Source organism: Brienomyrus brachyistius, chromosome 5, assembly GCF_023856365.1.
Source record: "Brienomyrus brachyistius isolate T26 chromosome 5, BBRACH_0.4, whole genome shotgun sequence".
Classification (NCBI taxonomy): Eukaryota; Metazoa; Chordata; class Actinopteri; order Osteoglossiformes; family Mormyridae; genus Brienomyrus; species Brienomyrus brachyistius.
The window spans coordinates 9,874,157-9,899,427 of record NC_064537.1 but is presented as its reverse complement, the minus strand read 5'-3'; the positions used below and the strand labels follow the sequence as shown (position 1 = coordinate 9,899,427).

General features: G+C 45.7%; 1 protein-coding gene and 1 long non-coding RNA gene across 2 annotated transcripts in view; both read left to right on the top strand.

The window, feature by feature from the left end:
- The first annotated feature begins 233 nt into the window (after positions 1 to 233).
- On the top strand, positions 234 to 9,051 carry LOC125742114 (uncharacterized). Its single transcript, XR_007398020.1, has 3 exons — positions 234 to 1,460; positions 8,205 to 8,288; positions 8,498 to 9,051. It is a non-coding gene; the product is annotated as an uncharacterized LOC125742114 (long non-coding RNA).
- A 2,154-nt stretch (positions 9,052 to 11,205) lies between these two features.
- LOC125742104 (nuclear factor 1 X-type-like) overlaps positions 11,206 to 25,271 on the top strand; it is a 61,426-nt gene continuing 47,360 nt past the window's right edge. The window contains 1 exon segment of the mRNA XM_049013774.1: positions 11,206 to 11,537. Within this exon segment, the coding sequence (XP_048869731.1) occupies positions 11,511 to 11,537 (27 nt within the window). The 5' untranslated portion in view covers positions 11,206 to 11,510.

The following is a 25,271-nucleotide window of genomic DNA, read 5'->3' as shown; positions in this document are numbered from 1 at the left end:
TTCCCTGCTGAAAAATTATAGTTTTAATTAATTCCAGTATAGCCGGCTCTGTCTGCTACTTGTCAAAGCTATACGTTAAACTTTTCGGGATAAAACTTTTGTAATGTTAAACGTCATAGTGCAAACGCCCGTTTCATATAGCTTAATACTATTCTACAGCACAACTATTCATACTGTATGCGTGCGTTGGTAAGAGTTTAAAAAATTATTTAGCTAAATATTTCTCACATAAGTCTCTTCGCTTGAGCAAGATTTGACGTCTTATGTACAACGATGCTCTTGATTTTAAAGCAAGTTTTGCTTTAAATGTATGTCCCCACGTATGTCGCTCCCTCTCTCTCTCTCTCCACCTCCCGCCTCTCCTCCATCCTGCAGCCGATACACTGTTGCCTGTGAGCGGTAATCCCTGCCGCTCACGACTTACCCAGAGCCCGTATAATTCTACTAAACCCCCAGCTGCCGCCCTGGCCACTCGCTGAACACGACAGACTGCGAACCGCTCTCCGTATTAATAATTCAGCCTCTCCGATTCTCCGACCGTTATCAGCTGCACACGCTCCGGGCCAACGGCACTCCTTCCCGTTTATTCAAGACTCATCACTAAAATCTATATTAACTACAGGTTTAATATACATCCATATGCTAACATGCTTACAGATTAATATTATTTGACCGTTTTTTTAAAGGCGTCAACTTGCGTGCCTGTCTATAGCACACACTCTGATTGATGCTCAGGATGGTTTTAGTCATTAAAAGACAAAGTCGTGAGCGTTTTTTCCTTCGCCTTATCTAAGCCTGGAGGAGGAGGTGGAGAGGAATAGAAGGGGATCCCACTTTCTTGATACAGGAGGAGTGAAGGGGGATAGAAGAAAGTGAGAGAGGGGGAGGGAGAGAGAGGGGGTGCTGTAGTCTTAAATTCTAAAAAAGAGCAACAGCTGAATTGAAGGCATATATACATACAGAACAACTTACTGTCAGTCTATTTCACTGAACCCTTTCCCTGATTTGACACTTTTTTTCTGCGGTTGCTGTTGACGGATCGCGGACACCGTGCACGGATTCGCCCGAAACCCGCTGATCGGCGCCGGATTCGGCTGACGGAGAGAGCAGACGGACAGTAATAGCGGATCTCCCGGAGTTCTCAAGCCGAGGCTACGCTGTATTGGAAAATCCTTCACGCTGGAAGTGAACAGGAAGATCCCGAATGAGGCAGAAATCGGGAGGCTTGGATAATCCGTCCGCTTCCCTCGCACCGATGAGAAGAGTTACTTTTAAAAGAATGTTTGCCGGGCCACACGCCGTCTTGTTTTAGCGTTTCTTTTTCGCTTCCGGTATCGCAGAAGAAGCCGAGCCGCACTCTCTCGCTCGCTCTCTCACTCAGACTTTTTTTTTGGAAGCTGAACTTTTTAAAGGAAAATGGGTCTTTGAGACTGTTTGGCAAAATTCCCTGCACCATAATGGTACGTGCTGTGTAAATCAATAATTTGCTCTTTTTATACTTTTGAAAGGCTGTAAACAAGTCATTTTCTCTTTAATAAGAAAGCAAAACACAAAGAGGAACGTTGCCGGGGCAGTGCCTTTTAATGCCAAGATCCTTTACAAGTTTTGCACTAAGTTTGACGTTTCTGAAGGAATATAGCGTCGTCGCAAACGGGCACGACAATGTCGCGTTAGCACGTGCGATACAGATTTACATCATGCATGTTTCTCGAGATGTTTTGTGCTGAAATGTATTGATTATTCCCGCGTGTGTGTTTCTGTATAGTGTATAGTTGCGCCTGCGTGTATCTGTCGTCTTGTGCATAAAAACGTCAAATGATATAATCTGTTTGAATTATGCAGAAGTAGCCTAGTATAACTGTGAGTAAAAACGTTTAATTTAAGCGACGGTGCATTTTCCAGCAGTACTGTCAAAATCGCCCTTCACTCCGTGTCAATCCCTGCCCCTCGGGAAAGCTCTTTTCTAAACAGGCAAAGTACTTTCTTGTTTCCAGTTGCTCGTGTCAAACCCCTTCTTTATAAACGGAGCACGAAGTAGCGCGTTACCCGCCATTCTTTGATTGTTATTTTTGTTCGCATGTGCGCCATTGAATGTTTACACCCCGTAATCTAAAGGACCCTGCGTCCGACTCTGAAGGACAGAGTTCATTTGACTCTATTAAAAAAAATTATGCTAAAGCCAATAAACGCAAACTCCATAAACATTACTAATTTCTCATCAGTATTAATACTGAGCATTTATAAAATTATTTAAAACAATTAACAGTTAAATTATGCTGTATAAAAATAAAAAAACAGCAGTGGTTAACGATGTTATAATTTAGAAATATTAAGAAGCGGTTCAAATTTGAAAATTCTTTTGCGAAACGTGGAAAAACTCTCTGTTCATATGAGCTGCAGTGGTTGAGACGTGTCTTTTCTGGCGCTTTGTCTACTTTAATCCTTAGCGCAATTTGGGAATTTTAGGGAGCAGTGCGCATTGCAACCGGGCACACCGCTCCAAAGTCCAACTGTCAGATGTGGCGGAGGTTTATGGAAGACCTGCAACTGCGCCCCCTCCTCTCTCTAGCGCGATCACACACATTTCTACGTGCGACCACGACGTGTTTATCGCTATAAGAAGACTTTAAAAACTTAATAGGAACTGCGGGTGGCACTTATTTCTTGGAGACGTGGCGGGCCTTTATACTGTGAATTAGGCGACTACGCTCTCTATTTTTAATAACCGAGTCGACTGCTTTTTTCTTTTATAACCGCGAAGCTTGGCTGCCACTTGCATTGTCAATGACTGTTTTAATTATGTAGTCTATGACACTGGTGTAACATAGCCAGAAGGCTAAGGGGAGGAACGCTCATAAAGTATTGCAGTGTTTTTATTCTCTACAGTAACATTTAAAATAGAACATGAAGTAGTATGTGTACACTGCGCCACAATTACTACTATGAGCACGTCGGTGATTATTACGATGAAAGAAACAGAACAGCGATCATTCTCCTTAATTTCCCCCTGTTTGTTAATTGTCCGCTGATCTTAAATCTCGTAGACAGAGCTTCGATTTCTTGTGAAAAATACCAGCGCATCTTCATGAATTCGGCGTTTGAATTTCCAACATTCCTCTTCTTGTTTTAAGAACTTTGTTCCCGCCAGTTACTGTCTGATGGTAGCATCCTGCTCTACCATAGTCTATCTATCACAGGCCAGCAGTTCCCAATATGTCAAGTGCCCAGCGATGGCGCCCCCTGACCAGTTTCGCGATTGTCTTGTTGTTGTTTATGAAGACATATGCAATTTGTACTTAGTAACGAAAAATTATTCTATTTCATTTTCTTTTCCGTCAGACATATTATTCTTGTCACGTCGGCTTCTTTTGGCTGTTTGAGGCTTGTAGTATCTAGCAGATTATATTTTTTTACCTGTGAACATCATCACGCTTATAGCTAAGGTGACGTGATGCCATATGAATGAAAATGGCCCAGAATGCTTTGCAGGATCTCGCGGACTGAGGCTTGGGAGTTAAAAAGGCGTTTTCTACCCCATAATTAAATCAAGTGTGCTACGAATTAAGTAGGCCGATCTGATAATGGCCGGATCTGAGTGGCACCGCAAACTGTCTCTGTGGTCTCGGATTTTGCTCTGTGAAACCTGACTGTTCTTTTAGATCCCTGTGTCCCAAAGCGAAATGCCCATTGGGCTACCTTGCCCACCCCCCCCCCCCCCTCCATGGGAATCCTGTGATCACCATGCCAGCGTGGGCCTGATTTTATCGTTTTTTTCCCCCTTATTGCCCTCTTGTCCTAAGAATCCCCACATTGCTGACAGAAACTACACCTGTAGTTTGACCGCGGCATAGATGGTAAACGGATGTGCCCAGACGTGACGCCAATGACCTAAACAGAGATAACGGACTTCTGGGCGCTGAATGTCCAAATCGCCAAGCCTGGTGTCTTCTGTGGCAGAGCCTTTTCTGGCTGCCAGACCGGCCATAGTGATGCAGCGCTCCATTTTACTTAGGTCGTACTCAGCCATGCACTCTGTCACAGTGAGAACCCCACGGGTTGAATTCACCCCCCATCTGAATGTGTTATAAACAAGAAATATGACAATTTACTCCAGCAGAGGATTTGGTTTTTGTGTTTTTAGCAGTGTGCTTCATAGGGAAAAGATCAAGCGAGATAATCAGAGAGATTTTCCCTTATTCTGCTGAGCCATCGACATTAATGCAGTCGTTCTCTAATTGGGGAGGTAAATAATATTACCCTTAATGACCTCTCATTTTGTTCACCGAGGAAAGAGTTTTTAAGTGTCCTCAACAAGCATGCTTGTGTCTTAGATACCAAGTACTTGTACCTTAGGATTGCTAAACCTGAACAGCAACTTTTTTAAAGAGTTTGCGCACACATTTCCTGCCTTTGTACGACGATCTGCGCGAGATATTTAATGGTTTTCACCAAGCATGCTTCCACATTGAACAGGGCTTTTTGTAAAACGAGTGCCTCCGCTGCATTTAAAGGAGAAATTTAACACAGGGTTACGGAGTTTGGAGGAGACTTCGCGAGCTACATGCCACAAGCAGAAAGACAATGTCGGGAGCGGCAGCGCCGCTTAACCATTCTGCCGCCGAAACGTTTTCGGGATCAGCGATAGCTAGACAAAACCCATATGGTGTCTTGGCAGAGCGGCCGCATCAAGGTGCCAGGTAGTGTCTCTTTGTGTGGTGCCTCGTCTCCCCGTCTACGGCTCTGCTTAACGCACTTTTCTGTGCCATTCGGGTTGGGGGGTGGGTGGGGAGGCCGTTTACGTTTTCTGGCTCGCCTTGCTACGGCCGAGAAGCGGCCAGGGGCGTCTGAGCGGGCATGTGACTATTCCTGCTCGATCTGAGAAACGCGAGGGCACAGGCGCACACATGCACACGTACACATGCTCACGCAGCCGTGTCAGGTACCTGTGGACTGGGATGTATTTTCCTGAAAAGAATTTTACGGCAAGAAATGCCGTAACACCAGAATGATTCATCTGCAAATTGTATTCGTTTTACCACAGATGATCAAATGCCTGGTTGCCCCAAAATGCTGCCCTCTGTGTTCTTTTAATGCCACCTTTTACACGAAAAGGGAGTAGCACTAAGCATCTGATAGCACTTAAAAGTCGTAAACAACACCTTAATATTCCCAATACATACAGGACTCATTTATCTTTTCTCTTTAACTGCTGTGTTCGTTGCTCCTGATTTTCGTTCACCTCTGCGCTGGTGTGTCTCTCAGTGTTTTTTTTCCACCATTTTCCTCCCCGTGGCGGCTCTGGCATGGATTCACACGCTGTTTCCCTTTCAAATACATACACGTTTTCACATTTCAACAAACAAGTCTCTCCTCAGCCATTGATGTGGTTGCCATCGCAGGCAGGTTGGTTTATCTGCTGTCTGGCAGTGAATTCTCAGTCACCGGATCGCAATGATAAATAAAAACAGTGGCAAGGCTTTTTTTTTATTAGAGGTACGAAAATAAATACAATTAACCACGCTATTTGTATTGTAGCCAGAAAGGCTGGTCTTTGTAAATGCAAGGAAAACCTGAAGTGTGTGAGTGTGCCTGCTTCTGCGTACATACTGCCTGTGCGCGTGCGTAAATGTGGGTGTGTGCCTGTACTTATACATTGAATGATTCGGTGCCATGTAACATGCACCAAAATCTTCCTTTGGTTCGGACCATCTGAGAATCATTTGTTCTTCGGGGACTGGAGTGTGCGTAAACAGATTTCGGGGGGATCGCACCACTGAAATATGTTTCATAACCACAAAAACTGTGGAGAGCGCTGTGGCCGCATTTCCCCGGATTTGGATTGTTTTAACAGATATATGCGGTGATTAATCTTTGCCAGCAGAATGGGAATACATTCGGGCTAGATCGCGTTTCAGCCGAATAAGTTTGTGCTTTTTAAAATCATTTGAGAAAGAAGTACTTTGTTCGCTTTTAAAATAGTTTTATAGCCAGCTTGTAATTTATTTTTGTGTAAAGAAAAACCGCCGTGGTTCACATATTAAAACATATTCTTTTTACTCTAAAGAGGTCACAAACGCAATTCCCAGCTTTAAAATAATTGCTTCTCTTCCTTCTAAAATGTTAATTAAGCATAGCCTTGAGATGTTTGCTAAGGGCTCACCATATGGATTGGGCATATGTTCTATATATATAGAAAATGATCTGATATATAATTAATACTATGCCCTATAAAAGCATATACACCACAAGACGGGAAATGGGGGTCATTTCAGAATAAGTTGCGGTCAGCGTGTGGTACTCATGTGAAAATGTGGAGCGACTCAAAGAAATCAGTGTGCGGATGTTTCGATGCTCTTTTGTATTACAGTAGTAAGATGCGTTATATTACGTAAGCGCCAGGCTGTTTAAACTGCATCGACAAGAACACCTGTAAATGTGTGATGCATTAGTGAATACAGTGGTATAAATATACTGGACAAATGTACCACTCTTCTGTCCTGTTCTGTGGAAGGTTTTGTTGAATCTCCCCATTTTACATCTTTTTCTTCTCCTCGAGCAGAGGCGCCCGCAGGAAGATCAACCCCCCCCCCCCCCCCCCCCCCACACACACACACACACACACACCCCGAAAAAAACGGAGCAGGCACTGGTATCCAACGGGGATACAGGTGGCAGAGAACCACGTTTGTGACTTCGGGTGTCAGAAAAATTGATCTGCTCTATTATAGCGGTTCACAAGTTTTACCGCGCGTATTTATCTGTATTCTGCGTTGAGAAGACTCTTGTCTGACCTAACTAAATTGTTTAATAAAGAGACGATATTCAGGCCGAGCCCTGCTGCAAAAACATTATTTATATGCACATAAAGATCATTAGAAAAACCCCAATGAAAAGCCTCTGGTTAAAAAAAAGGAAAGGCAAAGCACAAACCCCTCATTGCCAACGATATGAATAGCTTGTGTTCTCACCACAACTCTGGGCAGTGCGGTTTGCCAGCGTCTGTGACTTATTACGGCCCTGCGTCTGTGCGCATGTGAGTGTGCGTGTCAGTGTGTGAGCCTGCGGTCGGCGCGAGCACGTTAAAATGTCAGTGTGTGCTTGCGCATGTGTTTTTGTGCACGTGCGTAATAGTAATACCTGTGTGTGCGGTGGTGCGTGCAACTTTAAATGTCATTATGTCCCCGTGAATGTTTTAAAGTGTATATTAATATGCATTGAATTTTTAAATTCATGCTTTACGTGCGCTTTTTTTTTGTTTAGAGTATTTATACAAGTTTGTGTGTATGTGTGTTTGTGTAAATCAGCCCAGGCTACATCTGGTGAGGTAGGTATGTTTTGGGGGGAGTCTTGGTTTCCATACCCGACGCGTATCCGGTGTGAAAACTTGTGAAATAGGATTTCACAGGATTTCGTTTTCCTTTTGGCTCAGCGGCCCCACTAAGCCCGATCCAATCGACGGCAGACCTGGAATGATTTCTTATTCACTGCTCAAGGCCTTACTGGCCGGTTCCGTAGCATACAAATGAAGCACTTTGAATAGGGGCGACTCAAAAGAGTACCTTTCTACACTGGCAACGAGGCTCAACCTGGGTGACGGAGGATGCGTCGCTTATATATGTTGTGTGCTCAGATTGACAGCTTGCACGGCATTAGACGTCAGAGCGACGCTTGGTACATCTTATGTTCCGTAGTGCTGTTTTACACCACAAATTGTTTACTATTGTCCATTCACAATTTAAAATTTTACTGAGCCAGCTAGTGGTTTAAGCATTGGAAAGCAGCACGCTTTTTTTGTGCGCCCTGGTACATGCATAGGCTTAAAACATTTGCCTTAAGGTTATTCGCTTCTCACAAATACAAACCAATTGCCAGGTTTTCTGTCCACGTTTGTGTGTGTGTGTGTATGTGTGTGTGTGTGTGTGTGTGTAGCCACTACGTTGTTTTTTTAAATATCTCAGATTTGACTGGCTTCTAATTAAAAATAATTTTAAACCTAAACGCTTACTCAGAAAGGTAGGCAGTTGCGTTCCACCAACGTTTGGGTCTGTAGCACTGGGCGCGGGGCGTCCTGCCCCAGCAATGACCGCCGCTCCTCTCGTTGAGAGGGGTGGGGTCGCCTCAGACTCCTGTGATCTTTCTTCCGCCGGTGTTTAAACTGAAGGATTTGAGCTGCTTCTGTCAGTGACTGTTGTGTTGCATTTCAGGCAGCCGAAACTTTTCTGGTGAACGAAGATCCTTCCAGAGGTGCTGGGCTCCCAGAATGCTTTGTAGTGTCTGATTCGTACAGGGTATGCATAACCTCTTATTATTATCGTTACAGTCAATGTTGTGTTTATTACACATGTGCATATGCATGCGGTTCCCTAGTAGCTCACTTCTGTTAATGAGCCTGGTTGTTGTGCAGCGTCCTGACTGGCATTTAACTTGATTATACATTTGTCCATTCATGCAGATATTTACCGTCTTTACAGAATGTCTTAATCTCGTTTGTTCATAGATTGCAGCGATGTACATTCCACAATGAGGGCAAAAGCTATGCACACCTTCATGTCTGTTAAACATCTTTGACAATATACGCACAGGATACACACAGTGTTTTCCATCTAGCGTTTCATTATAAGTGTATTTTGAGCTTCCCGTAGTAAAAAATATAGAAGGTGAAAAGGGGGAGATTTAAACATTACAGAACGTGCAAATTTATCTACTTTTGCAACCATAAACTTAAAATTCCCTGAAGAATTCTGCAGAAAGAGGCATTTACCAGGAGCACAGTGATACAGAGAAGTGTGTCCTATATGCAGCATCTAAGTCTGAGATGAATGGAACAGAACTTTAAAATCTAGTTTTCCATTGTGGATCATAACTACGCACAGGGATTATAATTCAACGTAATTAGCGGGAGTCTCTGTACAACTGACCTGATGTAGACGAATGACCAATAACACATGTGAATGATCGTCTGCTGCTTGGAGGGGTTTTTTAACTTATGGATGGTGTGGGGAGTAATCTCTGAGGAGGCACACCAGGCTCAGGTTCCGCCCCCCCCGCCCCCCCCCCACGCTTCTCGTGCCAGGCTGGGAAGGTTTCGCGCTTAAATAACGTTGAAGTACGGCCTCATCGATCAGCGCAAAGAGGACCCCAGGGCCGTAGGAAGGACCAGCGCCCTGACGTTAGTGGTGCGGCAGGGGGGGGCCTATGAGGTTTATCCACGGTAATGTGTCTGGCTGTGTGAAGTATTTTGCCATCAGGACATTGGTGAAGTGGAGACCATAACTTATTCCACTTTTCGTTATACAGGCAACGTCTAGAAAACAACTTTCTGCAGCCGTTTGATCTCCAGCAGATCGGCCAAAACGAAAGCAATATTAACCGTTTCGCTGCGTATGTGTTTCACCCACAAATCCGTAAACCCTTCAAGTTAAATCAAGTGTGCACTATTCCCAAGCTGGCCAAAATCCCAGCCTTTGGTAGTAAGTCAGTCGCCACGCAGGGTATTAAAATAAATCCTAGAACTCTGGCTGAGACCATTAGGGATGTCTGTCCCATCTTCCATCTTGGGGAGATTTTACTCCGACGAACCGCCCCAAAGTCTCGAGCTCCTGATGGGGGGGCGGCTTGTGCAGAATTCAGAGAGACCACTCAGTAACCAACATTTAGAGATGTGTGACTTTTGCTGGAGGAAATGGACGCATGTGTTGTTGGACCAGTTTTTGTCCTTGACCATTTTCAGACTGGAGCCACGTTGTAAGGTGTGGTGACCAGACTGCTGTTATGCTATGACAGTTTCCCTCCCCCAACACAGAACTTCTTGCACACGCAGAGAGACGTACAGCAGATTCTCACATGTACACAGACATGCACCGAAACACACTTGCACGCACACCATAAAGCACGCACCTACTTGCTGATGCACGCGCACACACACACGCACACACACACACGCACGCACAGGTCCCCCGGGTAGGCTCAGTAATTGGCCACACTGTTTCGAGAGCTGCATGTTTCTCCTGCAGCGTCTTGGGTTGCAAACACACAAGCAGGGGCTCAGGCCTCATAAATCCGCAGGACTCCAGCGCCAGATCCAAAAAACTTGGCTCCGCAGCACCACGATGACTTCAGCCCCCCTCCCTGCCCCAAGCATGCTTTGAGACCCGCTCCCACCCCTAACCTCCCCCCATCCCCATTTCTGAGCAAAATGCCCCAAGGACCCTAAGCACGGCACACGCCACTGCCCCTCCCCCCACGGACTTGTGCTTTCCTGGGCCATACAGGAGCGAGGCTAAGCGGGCGCGTAATCGCAAGCACCTTCCTCGAACCTCATCCGTCCGCCAGGTTTACCTCACGACTCCGTAGCTCTCTATCGCTCCACTGGCTCCGGTTCCTCCCTCCTGCTTACCGAACGCGGCGGGAACACCTTGCAGGAGACTCCCCCCTCCCCCCTGGCGTTTCGGAGCGTGGGGCCCCATAGACGGGCCCCCATCCCTCATCTGAGCACCAGTGTCGTCCAGCTGGCTCCAAACTGTAATTAAATAAGTTGGGATCCACAGAATCGGGGTTGTGACGACAGGGAGAGCTCATGAGCGGCTCCAGCCGCCCGCTGTAGCGCTCCATGGAGAGGCACGAGGGGAAGGAAGTTGGACTATATCCCCTGAGCGTGGTGAAGCCAGAGCTCCAGAAGAAGGTTCATTAAACAGACGTGCCCTGCGTGATTTAGGAGCAGTTGCTGGGCCATCTTGCACTGTTAGTCGAGCCGTTCTCCACAGAGCACAGATGATGGAGTTAAAGGACACCGAGGTTTTAAGGACTTTAATACTGTGGAACCCTTAACACCTCCTGATAAAAGGCGCCCAACACACATTGTATAATGGGTATTTATTTACAGAGGAAGCAATGTTACGTGGAATATTTATGAAATAACAGGAATAATCACGTCACCAAGTTAAAACAATGGACATGGTATATGTGCGGAAAATAACTTAATTTAAAACTTAGCAATTAAGATGCTAATATAATTCTACGGGTCCCGAGGCACATACAGGCAGAAAGAAACACAATAAGTTAATGTACAATAATGTGCTCTATTAATTAATGTATTAAAGCGTAGGGGGGAAAAAAAACGAGAGTCTCCCGTGAAACATTTGGCTTAAGAAATGAAGCGTGCATGACAGGATTTGGAAAAAGTTGGGCAGTTTAATGATGCTTCGAGATGGTTACTCCTCTTGTTTTGCTAGCTACTGTACTTGTAAGAAAGTTGACCGCTATATATGACGGGTCTCAAAGAGCGAGAGCGAGAGAGAGGGAGGGAGAGAGAGAGTGAGTGAGAGAGAACGAGGGCGAGAGAAAAACTTTTTTTCCTAAGTTTGTGTAAGCTTTCACTTTCAGCCTCCGAGGCGGGGTTGCCAGTGCAGCATGGAGTGAGGGAGAGGGACCGCGAGCGATTGCAATGCAGCACTACGGCGAACTTCCATCCAAGTTAAATAAGCTCTCCAATTTTAAAATCTAAAAATAACATGTACTCCCCGTACTGCTTGACACAGGTAAAATATTGTGATTGATTATTGTTATGCCATGTCTTGCCTGTCGGACGTTGTGTGCTTTTCTTGTTTATCTATTCGTCCCGTGCTGCTGTTCAATAATTGCTTTTAAACTCCTTTCTTACTGTCCGTTTTTTCTGATAGTGCTTTTCCCACAGGCTTTTCCCGCTCCCCTTTCTTTGATGGCATCTTTCCAATAAGCTTTCTTGTGCGTCTCATTGCACATGGTTTGAAGAGAAAATGGCGCTTCTCCCGAATCTATTTTATATAAAAACGGAGGGGGAGAATATGCGAGAGCGGTAAACAGTGGGCAATTCCTGCAGTGGCGTGTCATTGTCTCATTTTTTCCCGATAGTGTTTATATTGGTTTTTGAAATAATTGATAATGATGGCCGAGGGTGTTTAACTTTTTTCTTAAAAAAAGGAAAAAAGTTCTGTACGTATAAATCTGGATATGCGCAAGTGTGCAGTTTCCCGAGTTAGAGGTGGGCGACTTGTCAGTCCTTGTCGCCGTCAGTCACCATGAGCTGCGGCCGCCCTGCGGCTGATCGCTACCGGTCGGTCACATTTAAACCGTCCGAGAAGAAAAGCGGGTCATACTGAACCGCTCCAAAAAAGGGGGCTGTTTTAAAAACCGAGTGCTTATACTTTATTAAAAGTCAGATACAGGGAGGCGAATTATTGTCGGGACGTTTAAATACGCACATGGTGTCAAAATAAGCATCTATTTATTAGCATTATAATTAGTTTAACTAGAAATTGTTTTTTGAAACATGAATGCTATATGATTGGTGTTTCGAAAGAAAAACAAAAGTCAATTCTGTTACATTTTAAAGTCTGCACTGATGTCTCTTGTTAATTGATCTGCTGGTAGTAATTGTGGACATAATAATCTACACATCTACGACAAAGAAAATAAGGCATTCCGGTGCAGAAATTACAGTATTAAAACTTCTTGAAATGGAGTGCCGGACAAATTATTTCTGACTACAGGTCGCACTTAGATTTCGCAATCAACTTTTACTAGGCAATATTAGGATAAATATATGACTTTGAAATCCACGAAGCGGTGGCAAATTACATTTAAAGACCACCGTGGAAGTCGCTCTACAACCCATGCAACATTACAATTTATTGTTGTAATATTATTATATGTTAATTCGCGTGGTAACATCTGTTTTACTGGGCTATATGTGTTATTGATATGCCCAAAATGTCAGTGTGTTCATTATTGAACTCGTTGCTTTTGGGCGTGGGATTTATATGTCACTATTTACCCGCGTTCATTTTCGGAGGAAAAATCACCTTTTTTTGTTATCGGAGCGACCTACATATTACCGCTGACATATTTTTTGAGAAATGATCGGGCACCTTGTGTGGAGCGAACCGGGATGAGAGGGATGACACGGGCTCATCGGAGATACTAAATCGCGCAGCATAATCGAGCAACTTCAATAGAAAGACTGTTACCGGTCCGTCCCGACAGCATTAAACAATGACTAGCATTGTATTTGTAGCACGGTACTGTTTACACTTTATGTTAGCAAACAGCTGCGGTGCGAGAATGTTCTCCATATAATTTGCAGTACTGGGTGGACCAGTTCATTTTTTATGCAAGTTCATGTCAAAGGCCGTGATCCGCTTTGATGTATGACTTAATCTCCGATAATAATTTCAACTGTAGCACACTTCTTACGTTCATAACGTTCAAATGTTGTTTATTTCTCCTTTGCCGTATTGAACTTGTTCGTCTGATTTTTATTTATTTATTTATTTTGCCTCACCAAGCAGCACAGTTAGCAAGAACAGAATAGTTTGGAAGTCCGGTAAAATGTTACATATTATAATGGAAAAAATGATTTTTACTAACGCCTCGTGACGGTTTTTTCTCTTTTTCTTTCTTTCTTTCTTTCTTTTTTTTTTTTTACTTTATTTCGATCATATTATGGCTTGGCCTGCATTTACATGAAATCATGCTCTGCTTTGCTTCCCTCTTTATTTTATGTATTTGCGAGATTATGTCTTTTTATTCATCATACTATGGTTTATTTTGATTTATACACCTAAAATTATTTTTTAAACATCCTGTCTTTTAAATAGTATATGCACGTGTTCTTTAAAGACAGATTACGTTACTGGGTTAAAATCTAGCAATTTCAGTGCACATAAAGACTTTCCGTCTTTTACGAAGTTATGTTCCTCTTCATATAATTCAAATCAGAGGTGAAGCTTATAAGATCATATGTTAAAATGCTGGTTTTGAAAAATTCTAAAAACATGCCTTGTCCTTGTATGTGTTTCTGCTTATTACTGAACTAATGAACTGCGTTTCCTGAGAATTTTTCCGGAAACTGGTGACTACGTGGTTATATATTTATGATAAAAAAATAAGTATGCCAAAGGTTTCTATTGCAGTTTGTCAACTTTGAATTTTTTTTCTTGTCTGCGTGACTTTGTTTTAACTTTATTCTATGCACTTCATTAAATGCAAGTATCCGTTTCAAAGTAATCAAATTATTTCTCAGCTTTCCCAAGTTAAACACCAAAAGAACGCTCGAAATTTCTGTTGATCTTTATCAAATAGTACATGTCAGTACTTTGCATTCGGAGTCATGTTTGATAGCACAGTTTGATGAACAGTTTGATAGCAAATAATTCAAAGGCACCGCAAGCGTGTCTGGAGATACAAGCCCGACGACTTTACACACTCTGGTCATTTCCGCAAGTGACACATGTGGCGTGTTATAACTTGACTTTCACACCGAAGTGCAAAAGAGAACACATGTAGATAAGAAAGATGATGAGATGGAACTTTAAAATGATAAAAAATAAATCGCATTACAGAGCAGCCTCGCAACTTTACTGCGCAGGCTTCGGCCAGAGTTTTATTACGGACCTGGAAAAAAGGTGCGAGGTAGGCATTTTTGACTTTTTTTCAGTCTGTAGAAATTTATTGAGCTGAGATTTTTTTTTCTTTTTCTGTGTGCAGTATAATGGAGGAGAGTTATGGGGATTTCTGGAATTAATAAGTGTTTTCAAAACGGCCTCGTGGTAGTCTTAGAGCGGTGCGCACTGAGGATGATGTTAGGCCGCGAATCTTTCCATTAATTAAAATTAATCGCTAACAAGACGTCCAGCGTTCAAGGCGCGCATATGTGCTGCACATATGCAGAAATGTATATCCTCCGCATATATGGGGCAGTTATATATAGCCTGCTTAATTTTGCCTAGATTATTGTGGGCACGTCCATCTTCCTAATTTGATTTCTGAAGTGTGCGTCACTGTGATTAAAGTAAATTTTACACCTGGCCCTTCATTCAAATGATTTCCGACCTACTGTTAAGTATTTTGCATCATAAAGTAAATGAATATGTGTAATTTTAGGTCGGAAGTAGGCCCATATAAAATGTTTCCTTAGCCTAATCCAGTATGACTTTGGCCGAAGCGTAACTCATGTAGCGAACTGCACTTGGACTGAAATCGCGGGAATCATGTTAGGTGAAGTTCAAGTATTCGTCTGTAATCGTGCATTTTCAAATGAGTTAATACTGTAATGCATTTAATTGTCAATAATTAAATCAGCAATATGAGATGTGAGATGGTTTTATATAAAAATAATATAAACAATCCGCAATTATGAATTATTAATAACGGTAAAAGCTTTGCTGGAATGAACAATGGAGATGAGAGCTTATTGCTAGGATGAGTAATGGAGATTAAGTGTGAAAATTCAAATTTGTAAAATTTCTAAATGCGTTTGAGCTGGGGTAGGTCGTCTTTCGGAAATAATTTACATGCTTTCTTAATTAAGGTTGATCCTTAAATGAAAGTAAATGGTTTGTCTCAGAAGAGGCATTGTTGAACGGTTTGCATATGTTACTATAGGGCAAGCCTCTGTCCTTAATTATTATCCACTAAGGTAAAGACTTTAGGAAGCTCTACGTCTCGTTTCAAAACAAATTTTCCCGCTGGAAACAAGACTGTTTAACTTTTAAGTTACGTTAAAAACTCTGCCGATGTTAAGGTAGTTGGTAGTTGTTATGTTCGGAATTATGACCACTATTAATAAAGTTAAGCTTCAATTTAAATGAACAAGTGTACGCCCTTAAAGTCATCCGATTGTTTGTTCAAATAATTAAAAAATATACTTTCCAGTATTTCAGCGAATGGTCACTAATTGAATAGTTATTGTGAGGGGACGCACAGTAAACCAAACTCGGCGATATGCAGCCTGGATTTCAGTCGCAAAATACATGCAGCGCTCTGATATTCCCATTCTAACCGCAGCTGCGTGACCCACAGCCGGGAATATGCGAGTATTGGCGTCGACTTTCTTGAGCGCTTCTTACGATAAACTTTCAAGGATAAGTTTCTTTTAAATTGCCGATTAAAAGCTAGAAGTGTGTGGGTTATAAGTTATTGGGCAGCCCCGGAATGAAGCGTGTCATGTACGGACACGCACTTTTGGAGAACCGCGATTCCACCATAGAGAAAGTACAAAATGGTGTTTTGGGGATTTCACTGCTTGTATTGTAACCATCTCCTTTGCCTGCGCAAAGTCTGGAACATTAAAAATGCAACGACACATTGTTACTTCCCTGAAGTAAGCCTGGGTGAAACTATTCACATTTGTGGCTTCCTGGCGTACCTGTAGATCCTAAGTCACCAGATCGCACTGCGGACGCTGCGAGTTTAACGGGCGCGGTTAACCCCATTATTCACCGCAGCGCAGCAGAACCAACATACTAACCGGTCATATGAAAGCAACGCGTTATGTTTATCGACACAACGTTTTGCAGTATTGCTCGATATTCACTAACGATCGTTTGTCCTGTTCTATTGCATCCGTATTATGACAGCGCGACATTACTTTACCGACGACGCTTCTGAAGCACGAAACAGGTGCAAACGGGTTAATCCATGCAATTTACTGAGGCAAAGCGCATAGTGGCGGTTCTTGTGGTTTTTTTTTTTTACTGCTTTTTATCGCTTTAATAATTTTAGGCTGTGGCGACAAAGACCCCGTTATTGACGGCGTGTCACCACCTACTTGCGCGCACGCCAAGGAGAGCAACCTGAGACGCTTTGTGCGCGCCGCGGCTCCTGGTCAGACCCAGGAAACGCCGTAACAGCTGCGCATGAGATTAAAATATGTTATAATCGCGTCCCGAATAAACAGACGCGCTTTGTTGGGACTTTTTTTTTCTTCATTTAATGAAAGAGAAGCAAAAGAACAATGGTTCCACGCCTCAACTCTCACCCTTGTAGTCTTTGTTGTAGTAAGATCAACATGCAGAGTTAACTACATGATCTTAGCGCTGTAGCTGGAGAACCATTTTCATGATCTGTGTCAGAGAGACAAGTAAAACTGACTGATAGTAATAATGAAGTGTATGCTTTTATAATAATAATAATTATTATTATTGTTGTTGTTGTTTTCTAATAATAATAATAATAATTGTTATGATCATAATTATTATTCTTAGCAGTGGTCCTAAATGACTGACTGCTGCAAATAGATGCATGACATTCATTTGAAAATGCGTATTTTTTGTTATTATTGTTGTTGAGTTATTGCATATTTTTGTGTGGTAATTAAGGTGAAAGATGTTGTTCTCAGCCTTCAGAACAGAGGCCTGTTGATTACAGTACCAGCTCCCTGAACACACTTACCCATTGGCTAAACACACCCTTTTTTCAATGCAAGAATGACTTTGAGCCGTGCGAGTCTGCCAGAGTCCTGAGATTCAAATCGCAGCCATTCGTGCTCTAAGACTGTCTTCTGTGTGATATATCGGATATAAGACAAAAAAAGCAGACGGCCCATTTTCCCCGAGGATGATTGTGCTGGGCTTCTCAATAAATGTAAATCCGCTGCCTATTTTCCCTCTCTGCCATGATGCTGGGGGGGGACAGGGGACAGGCTTGCAGTGTAGCGGTGTCCGTGTTTCCGTGCATGAGGCGTTGAGACCGTCAGCAAGCCTTGGGAGTTGACAGAGATGGGGTTAGACAGGTACCGCAAGGCCGGATGGGGGGTAGACCTCGGTGCCATTACTTATTCACGATGCCATAGGCGATTCCACACCTTATTTAGGGAGGGGCACCTGATTTTTTGTCTCAACCCCACTGAAAACTTATTTTCTTAAACCCATTTAGGAATTCGCGGCCTTTCTACTCGGGCTGAAACCCTTACTGGCCGAATCGTGGGATCGCCCCTGTGTGCTGGACTTTTCTGAAGCAACCCGTCAGCTGTTTTCCCCGATTCACTCTGGGGTGTCTCTTCGTAACGCACGATGGCAAGTGTTTGTTCAGTCTGAGCCCCCCCCATCCCCCCCCCCCCCCCCCCCCCCCCCCCTCCCGGGCGCTGTGTCTCGTTACCCGTACCCGGCCGGGGTGAGGAACACCACCCGGTGGCTGAACCTCGAACTGAACCACATTGCTGGTGGTGTGAATGAAGATGATGGGGTTTGCCGTAGGAGAGGAGATGAGTGCTGGGAACCACGAGGGCTGCGATTTATTTGCACATTACAAAAATGCACGAGCATCTGCTTTTGTTTCAGTAGATGTACAACCATCCTGCTGGCCATGGAGAATGGATTCATCCTGCTTTGCGATGGCTGTCCCCAACCAAGGGGGAATCGGAGGTTTCTATTTTCCCCCGTCTGTTTGCATTTCTCCCTAGTCGTGGTCCCCCCCCCCCCCCCAATCTCCCACAATGCCCCCCCAGCCTCCCCCAGCATGGATTATGTTTTGGCGGGGTCCCGGCCAGCAGCAATGGCCCCATTGCGGTCTTACGGTGGCTCGTGTGTTATGCTGTTGCTGTGGCTACGGAACACACACACACACATGCGCGCACAGGCAAACACACGCACATTAACAAAAAACACACGGACACATAGTGGGGGAGAAAGGGAAAGAGAGAGAGAGAGGGAACGGAGGGTAGACTAATCGATTCAATGTGGCAGAGTCCAAACCTTGAGAAAGTAGTTTTGGAGGAGGCGTGATCCTAACACTGTAATGGGTGGAGAGGAAGAAAGTAATGAAGGATGGAAGGAAGGATGAATGGAGGGAAGGAAGGATGGAAGGAAAGGAGGAAGCAAGGAAGGATGGATAGAGGGAAGGAAGGATGGGTGGAGGGAGGGAAGGAAGGAAGGAAAGATGGATGGAGGGAAGAGCAGAAGGAAGAATGGAAGGAAAGAAGGAAGGATGGAGGGAAGGAAGGAAGGAGAAAAGAAAGAAAGAAAAATGTGTTGCATATTTATTCCAGTTTGGGGGATTAATTGGGACCCAGGCCTGAATGACTACTGTGTCCCACCTGGAAATGTGGCTCCGTTGTGATGCGGTTTGTCGCGAGGGAGGGGCGGCCCGTCCTCCATCCGATTATCCGGATCTCCACCCGGACGGGGGCCGGTGCTGCTGTAGAGACGTGCCAGGTGCACCTGGCCGGTGCGGTCGTAGGTGTGCTCGTCACGAGCCGGTGAGTGCCAGTGCAGGTGGTGCAGCCGGGCAGGAGGCTGCGGCAGCCACCCGCCTCTCGCGGAGATATCCTGCATCCACGTGTCTGTCCGGCCGGGGAGCATTTCGCTTCTATTGCTGATTCAGTCCAAGTACAAGCAGTAAAAGCTCTTCTCACGGCGCACAAGCTGTGCTGGAATATGCTTTTTATGTTTGCAGTGTCGCTGCTGTAAAGCTAGTCACAGTGTATCTTTTCTGGAGGGGGGATTGGGTCCATGAATGGGTGGATATAGAGATAGAAGTGGAATAGATTAGCAACTCCTAAAAGGCTGGGAATGCTGTGCTGTGACTGCTATATTTTATGTGATATTATTGAAATATGCTTTCGCCGGTCGGTCTTCATGAACAGCAGACCATCTTCGTGAGACGGCCATTGCTGGTTCCTTTGACCCGGTCCCTGAAAGGCCGAGCGGACCACAGATGTGGTATGTTATTTTTATTTTTTAACCATGCAGGCTTGGAGCTGCCCTGCCTGCTCTGTGTGACCCGTCACGGATGCGGGCGGTGAGGAGAGGAGGCCCGGATGCGGTTGGGGTTGTCGAGAGGCCGGTGTGTGGCTGTGATGGGTCATTTGCTCCCCCGGGATTGTCTCCTTCCTCGTCTCTCCTGGCATGTGATGCCATGGGTCCAGTAGTCAAGGAACTGAGAAAGAACTGCCTTTTACTGCCGGTAGTTGAGCTGGGACTGTTCTGCCATCTTTAATTTTAGTTCACTGTGGCTCCAGAGACTATGCAGTTGAGCATGAAATTTGCGTATATTCATACATGCCCACAAACAGTGCATATATCTTTAATTAACAGAAGTAAACCTGTACCAGTTAAAAAATTTAAGGGAGAATTCCATTAAGAGAGAATGGAAGTGAAATCAACAGTGTCATGACTAGTTTTCTCCTGTCCTCTGGGAAATCCTTAATGATGGTCTACACTGCAGTGTATGATGGTCTACGCTGGGTATACAGTTCACAGTGGTTTATATTATAGCCCCACAGAGATATTATGCCGTATGTATAATACAGTGGTTTATGTTGCAGTCACACAGAGGTAATATTATACAGTGGTCTGCATTGCATGCAATATTATACAGTGGTCTGTCCAGCAGTTATCATAATAATACTATACAGTGTATTATACAGTGGTCTATACGACACTTTTACAGAGATAATATTATACAGTATATGATACAATGGTCTGCACCGCAGTTCTGCAGTGGGATATTTTGTGATTTTCACTGCCTGTCCACTGTGCTGTACAGTTAATACAGTGGTGTGGTACATGCCAGTGTTACACAAGGTCAAACCAAAGCCTCTTCCTACTTCATCTGAACGATATGGAGCTTTGTCTGTGCAGCAGCATCACTTTGAGGTCAGCAGCCCCCCAAGAACACACACCATGTGTGCACAGTGCACACCTGCAGGCACTTAGTGCACGTGTGTCACAGGCATGCTTCTATCTCGTGATGTGCATTAAACACCACTACACCCAAGTGTGAGGGTCTGGGGCGTCTGGGAGGGGGAGGGGCACGGACTGATGGTGGTGAGTGGAAGCCTGTAGCGCTGCCAGCCCCCCCATCTGACTCCTAACCCTGATGGGACCCAGAACCCCCCCCCCCCAGCAGGACTTAGACACGCACACACACAAACGTCACCGCGAGAGCACAGTGCATTAGCACATGCCAGCGCACCTGGACGAGCAATTACATACATTAGCGAACCTCCGCGAAGAACCGCGTTTCCTCGGAGACCTCAGGGAGGGGGTGGAGTTTTCCAGGCCCGCCTTGCCGTCTCCAGGCCGACTCTCTCCCTGTCCGCTAGGGATGGATGTGCCGAGGACGCGGGCTCCCAGAACAGGCCGCAGGCGTGAAGTATCACTGTGCATTTTCTTTTCTTTCCAGAGCCGCTTGCGAAGTCTTACATGATGTCATAAACGGTTAAAGTAATTAAGCGCTGCTGTAAAGATAAGCTTTGTAAGAAGGGCTTTTTCCCCACCCGTCTTACCGCCGTTTCTTTATAGGGTACATTCAGGCGTTTAATGGGTTGGACGGTGGTTCCCGCTTTGGAAAAGAGTCAAGTAAGCACACAGTTAGCCGAGTAGCGGTAAAGATGGCTGTGACCCGCTTTCAGGTCAGGGGGAGAGCTGAAAAATGAAAAGCAGAGGCAGTGAGTGCAAAACCGGTATCAACAGCTGCACCTTGGAAACGTCAGAGTGCTCGTCACCCCGTTCAGTGTGTGTGGGGGGGGGGGGGGGAGAGACATGTGGCTGTTACCCCCAGGAACAAAGTTCTGGAGCACTGGCTCCTCCAAGGAGGACGTTGGCCCTCCGCCAGTGGTGGAAAAATCTATACGCTGTTGCGTAATATACCATATCTTCACCCGCCATGAACCCTGAGGAAGCCCCGCAGCTGTGAGCATGCACACACACACACACACACACACACACACACACACACACACACAGGCGGTGGATCGGGTGGGGGGGGGGCTTCCAGCGCTCCCACAGGGGGAGAAGGAGAGAGTGTGTGTGTTAACTGAGACTCTTGTGAAAGTTTGAGAGCTGTACGTGGTGACTGGCCTGAACGGCGCAGCACTGACAGTGAACGGCAACAAAGCACAGAACAGTGATGTAATGCCTCAGAGCGCATAGGGCACAGAGAATACAGGGTGCAGAACACAGCCCACAGGACAGAATGTACAACGCACGGCACAGAACATAAAGCACGGAGTACTCAGTACACAGCACAACACAAAGCATATAGAGCACAGAGTGTAGAGCACAGTATACAGAGCACAGAATGAGTATACAGGACACGGCACAGAACATAAAGCACAGAGTATACAGCACAGAGTATACAGCACAGAGTATACAGAGCACGGAATAGGATCATCAGCACAGCACAGGGTATACCACACAGTGCAGAGTATATGGCACAGAACAGTGATGCAATCACCCATAATGCACAGCACACAGAGTATTCAAATCATACAGCCCAGAGTAGAGTATGCAGCCCAGCATAAAGCATACAGCACAGAGTAAAGAGCATACAGCCTAGCACAGAGTACACAGCACAGACAAAACAAAGTGCACAGCACACAGAGTCCAGCACAGAACACACACTACAGAGTAAACAACACTGAGTATACAGTAGAAGACAGAGACATAACCCTATTGCCCACAGAGCACACAAAGCAAAGATGACTGCATGCAGTGCACAGAGTCCACTGTGTACAGAGCACAGCGCACTGCACGTTTACTGTTTAGCTGTTGCTGCTTCTTTTAGACAGCCTGGGCCGTATGCTGGGAGTCTGGGGGTGGGGGGGGGGGGTGTGCAGGGGGGCACAGAACAGCCCACCGTGTCACTTGGCCTTGTTCCCCTTTGACTGCCTGCTCCGGCCAGATGCCCTGATGTCACCCGGCACCTAGAACCCACACAGCAGAACGGGCCACACTGCAGATCTGCTCTGTACACACCCACGATTTTCCATAACGTATATCAAACAAGGGCCTGCCTTTTGTAGAGGCTAGGAGCTTTAAGTGGAGTCTGATTCTAGAACTTTCTGATTGGACTCTGGACGCCGAGAGCCTCCACCGCTCTCTCTACACTGACTTTACTTATTCCGGCACACTGTGCAGCTTTAGCGTTGTCCCTTCCAGCCACAGACACCCGGGTTCGACACCGTGACACTCAGAGGTGAATTTGGTCCTCTGTGAGAACCGTTCCCTCCTGTCTAAGGTGGGTGTGTAAGTTCTGCACACTTCACCATAACTGACCGTGGCAAAAGCTGGTCCACCGCTCTTATCGTTCCCTGGCTGCGAGGCTCCGCCGACCCCCCTGCCTCTCTTCACCCTGAGACCCTTTCAGCCTCAAGCCTTGAATTAAAACAGTCCACCATCTTAGCCCCCCCCCCCCACCTTGCCAAGTTGCCCTAAAGCCTTTATAGGGTTTTTTTTTTTTTGCGATACGTGTTTTTTTGTTGCGATTTTGTGGAGGCCTTAGGAGGGTGGGGGGAGAGACTGGGAGCTGGGCTGGAGGACGCCGTCGGTGCGAGGTGGAGTTTCTCGGGGGGTGGGGGGCGGGTGGTGCATGTTTATTGACTCTAAGTCTCCGGTCTTGGCCTGTGACTGAGAAGAATCGTTGGCGCTGATCCAGAGGCTGAGAAATGTGTATCGTTAAACGCACATTGGGCTAATTATGCTGATTTCAGCATTCTTGTGGTGCTCCCTCTCCTTTTTTGGCTCTCAATGAATTAGTGGGAAGAGGGCGGATCCTGATAAAGGAAAACTGAGGGAATGTTGCGGGAGGAGCCGTTAAACGCGCGCGCTGGAGGGCCGTCTCTCTCCATTGCGGGCCGCCGGGTCTTTGCTTTACGCCTTTCCTTTGTGTTTAAACCGAAATACAACATCAGTCCAGGTTCGCCGCCTTTCTCTGTTTCTCTTTCTTAATTTCCGAAAGGTGATATTTTAGACGAGTGTTTGAGTGTAAACACAGCTGGTCTGAGGTAGGCTGAATGTAATTAAGGCGATCCGGGTTGTGTGGCGACACGGGGAAAGCAGCCTGCGTACGTCTGCAGGGCTGCGTCTGCGCGACTGCGTCTGCGCGACTGCGCCTGCATGGCGCTGTGTCTGCGGGGATGTGTGAGAAAGGGTTTGCCGTTAACAGTCCTGTTAGCTCACGTATTGGATTTCCACTGGTCACACAGCTGCTTACTTGAGGCTATTCTGTGTGTTATTCTGTTGGTGTGTGTGTGGTCCATTTATACCTTACATTGTGGGGACCAAATGTCCCCACAACATGATAAAATCCTGTAATTTTGACTTTGTGTGGACCATTTTTTCCAGTCCTCATAGGGAAAAGCCAGAATGCCAGAAGTGTATTTTGTTTGGTTACTTATGGTTAAGGTTAGGGCTGGGTGGGGGTTAAGGTTGTCATGTTGAGATAGGTGGGGAGTTTTCCCCCTAAAAATGAATGGAGAGTCCCCACAAAGATATAATTACAAACCTGTGTGTGTGTGCTGGAATGTCTGGAAGAGCTCAGTTTGGTGTGCTTGACTGTGTGTGTTTAGTGTTTGTGTCCCTCCATCCATCCATCCATCCATCCATCCATCCATCCATCCATAACCTATCCCAGAGGTTACTGCAACAAGGCAGGAAATAACCAAGAATAGGGCACCAATCCATCGCCATGTACACACACTGTTGTAGCGTTTGCAGTAGTAAAGCAACACGTGTCTGTATAGATACATGCCACAGCATGACCTTCAACGTGAAAATGACTTGAACGGATTTTGGCGGGAAGAGGCAAACCAATGCGGCATCGTGAGGATCAACGTCTCTGAGTGCCGGAGGCCACAGCAGACAGGGGTATGAGATTAGATGGGGGTGCTTCCGGTTGTACAATCTCCCCCCCCCCCCTTCTTTGCCATACCTGACTCTCAAACGTCATCAACGGAAGCAGCTGACAGCCACGTATGAAGCTGCACTGGGGAGGCGTGAGGGAACAGTGGCCAGGCCCCGTCGCTGCAAATTCGCTCCATGTGCATGCATGAGGACCCCCCCCCCCCCCCCCCCCAACTACCACCGCAAAGAAACAGCTCCCTCTCTCCTCCCTGGGAAACCTTCTGAGCATTTGGCTGTGATTGAACGCTGTGGCATTTTCGTTGCCTGGAATCCATTCCTATAACAATAATAAAACTGTATTCAGTAACATATACAAGGAGGGAGCAGTAAAATAAAAACAGGCCAATTAAAAAGGGTTGATATCTTTGTTCAGGAAAGCTACTTATAAACATTTGTTGCTTGTTGCTATTTTTTAGCTGAAGTGGAGAAATTCAGCGTCTTAGCGGCCGTCATTAGGCGTTTTACATGTAGAGGCCACAGCGGGAGCAGTGAAGTGTGTGTGTTTCTGCAGCCAACGCACCAGGGAAAAAAAACACCTTTCGTATGCAGAATAACTGCTTCCCTCTCCTTCTGTTTCAAAACATGGCACTTTGCTCTTATGAGACGGAGGCAGGCTGGGATCTGACCAGCGTCGTGCGTGTGAGTCACGGACCCCGATCACACATGGCGCGCTCCTCGCACGGAAGACACCCCAGCAGGAGCTGCCCTGGGTACACGGTGACGGCCTATGCTCGCAGTGTTCCCGTAGCGCCTGCGAATGCTGCCGGCTCGCCCGCAGCTCGTCACGGTAACACCGCGGCGTCTTTGAACATCTCTTTGCAAGCCGCTCAT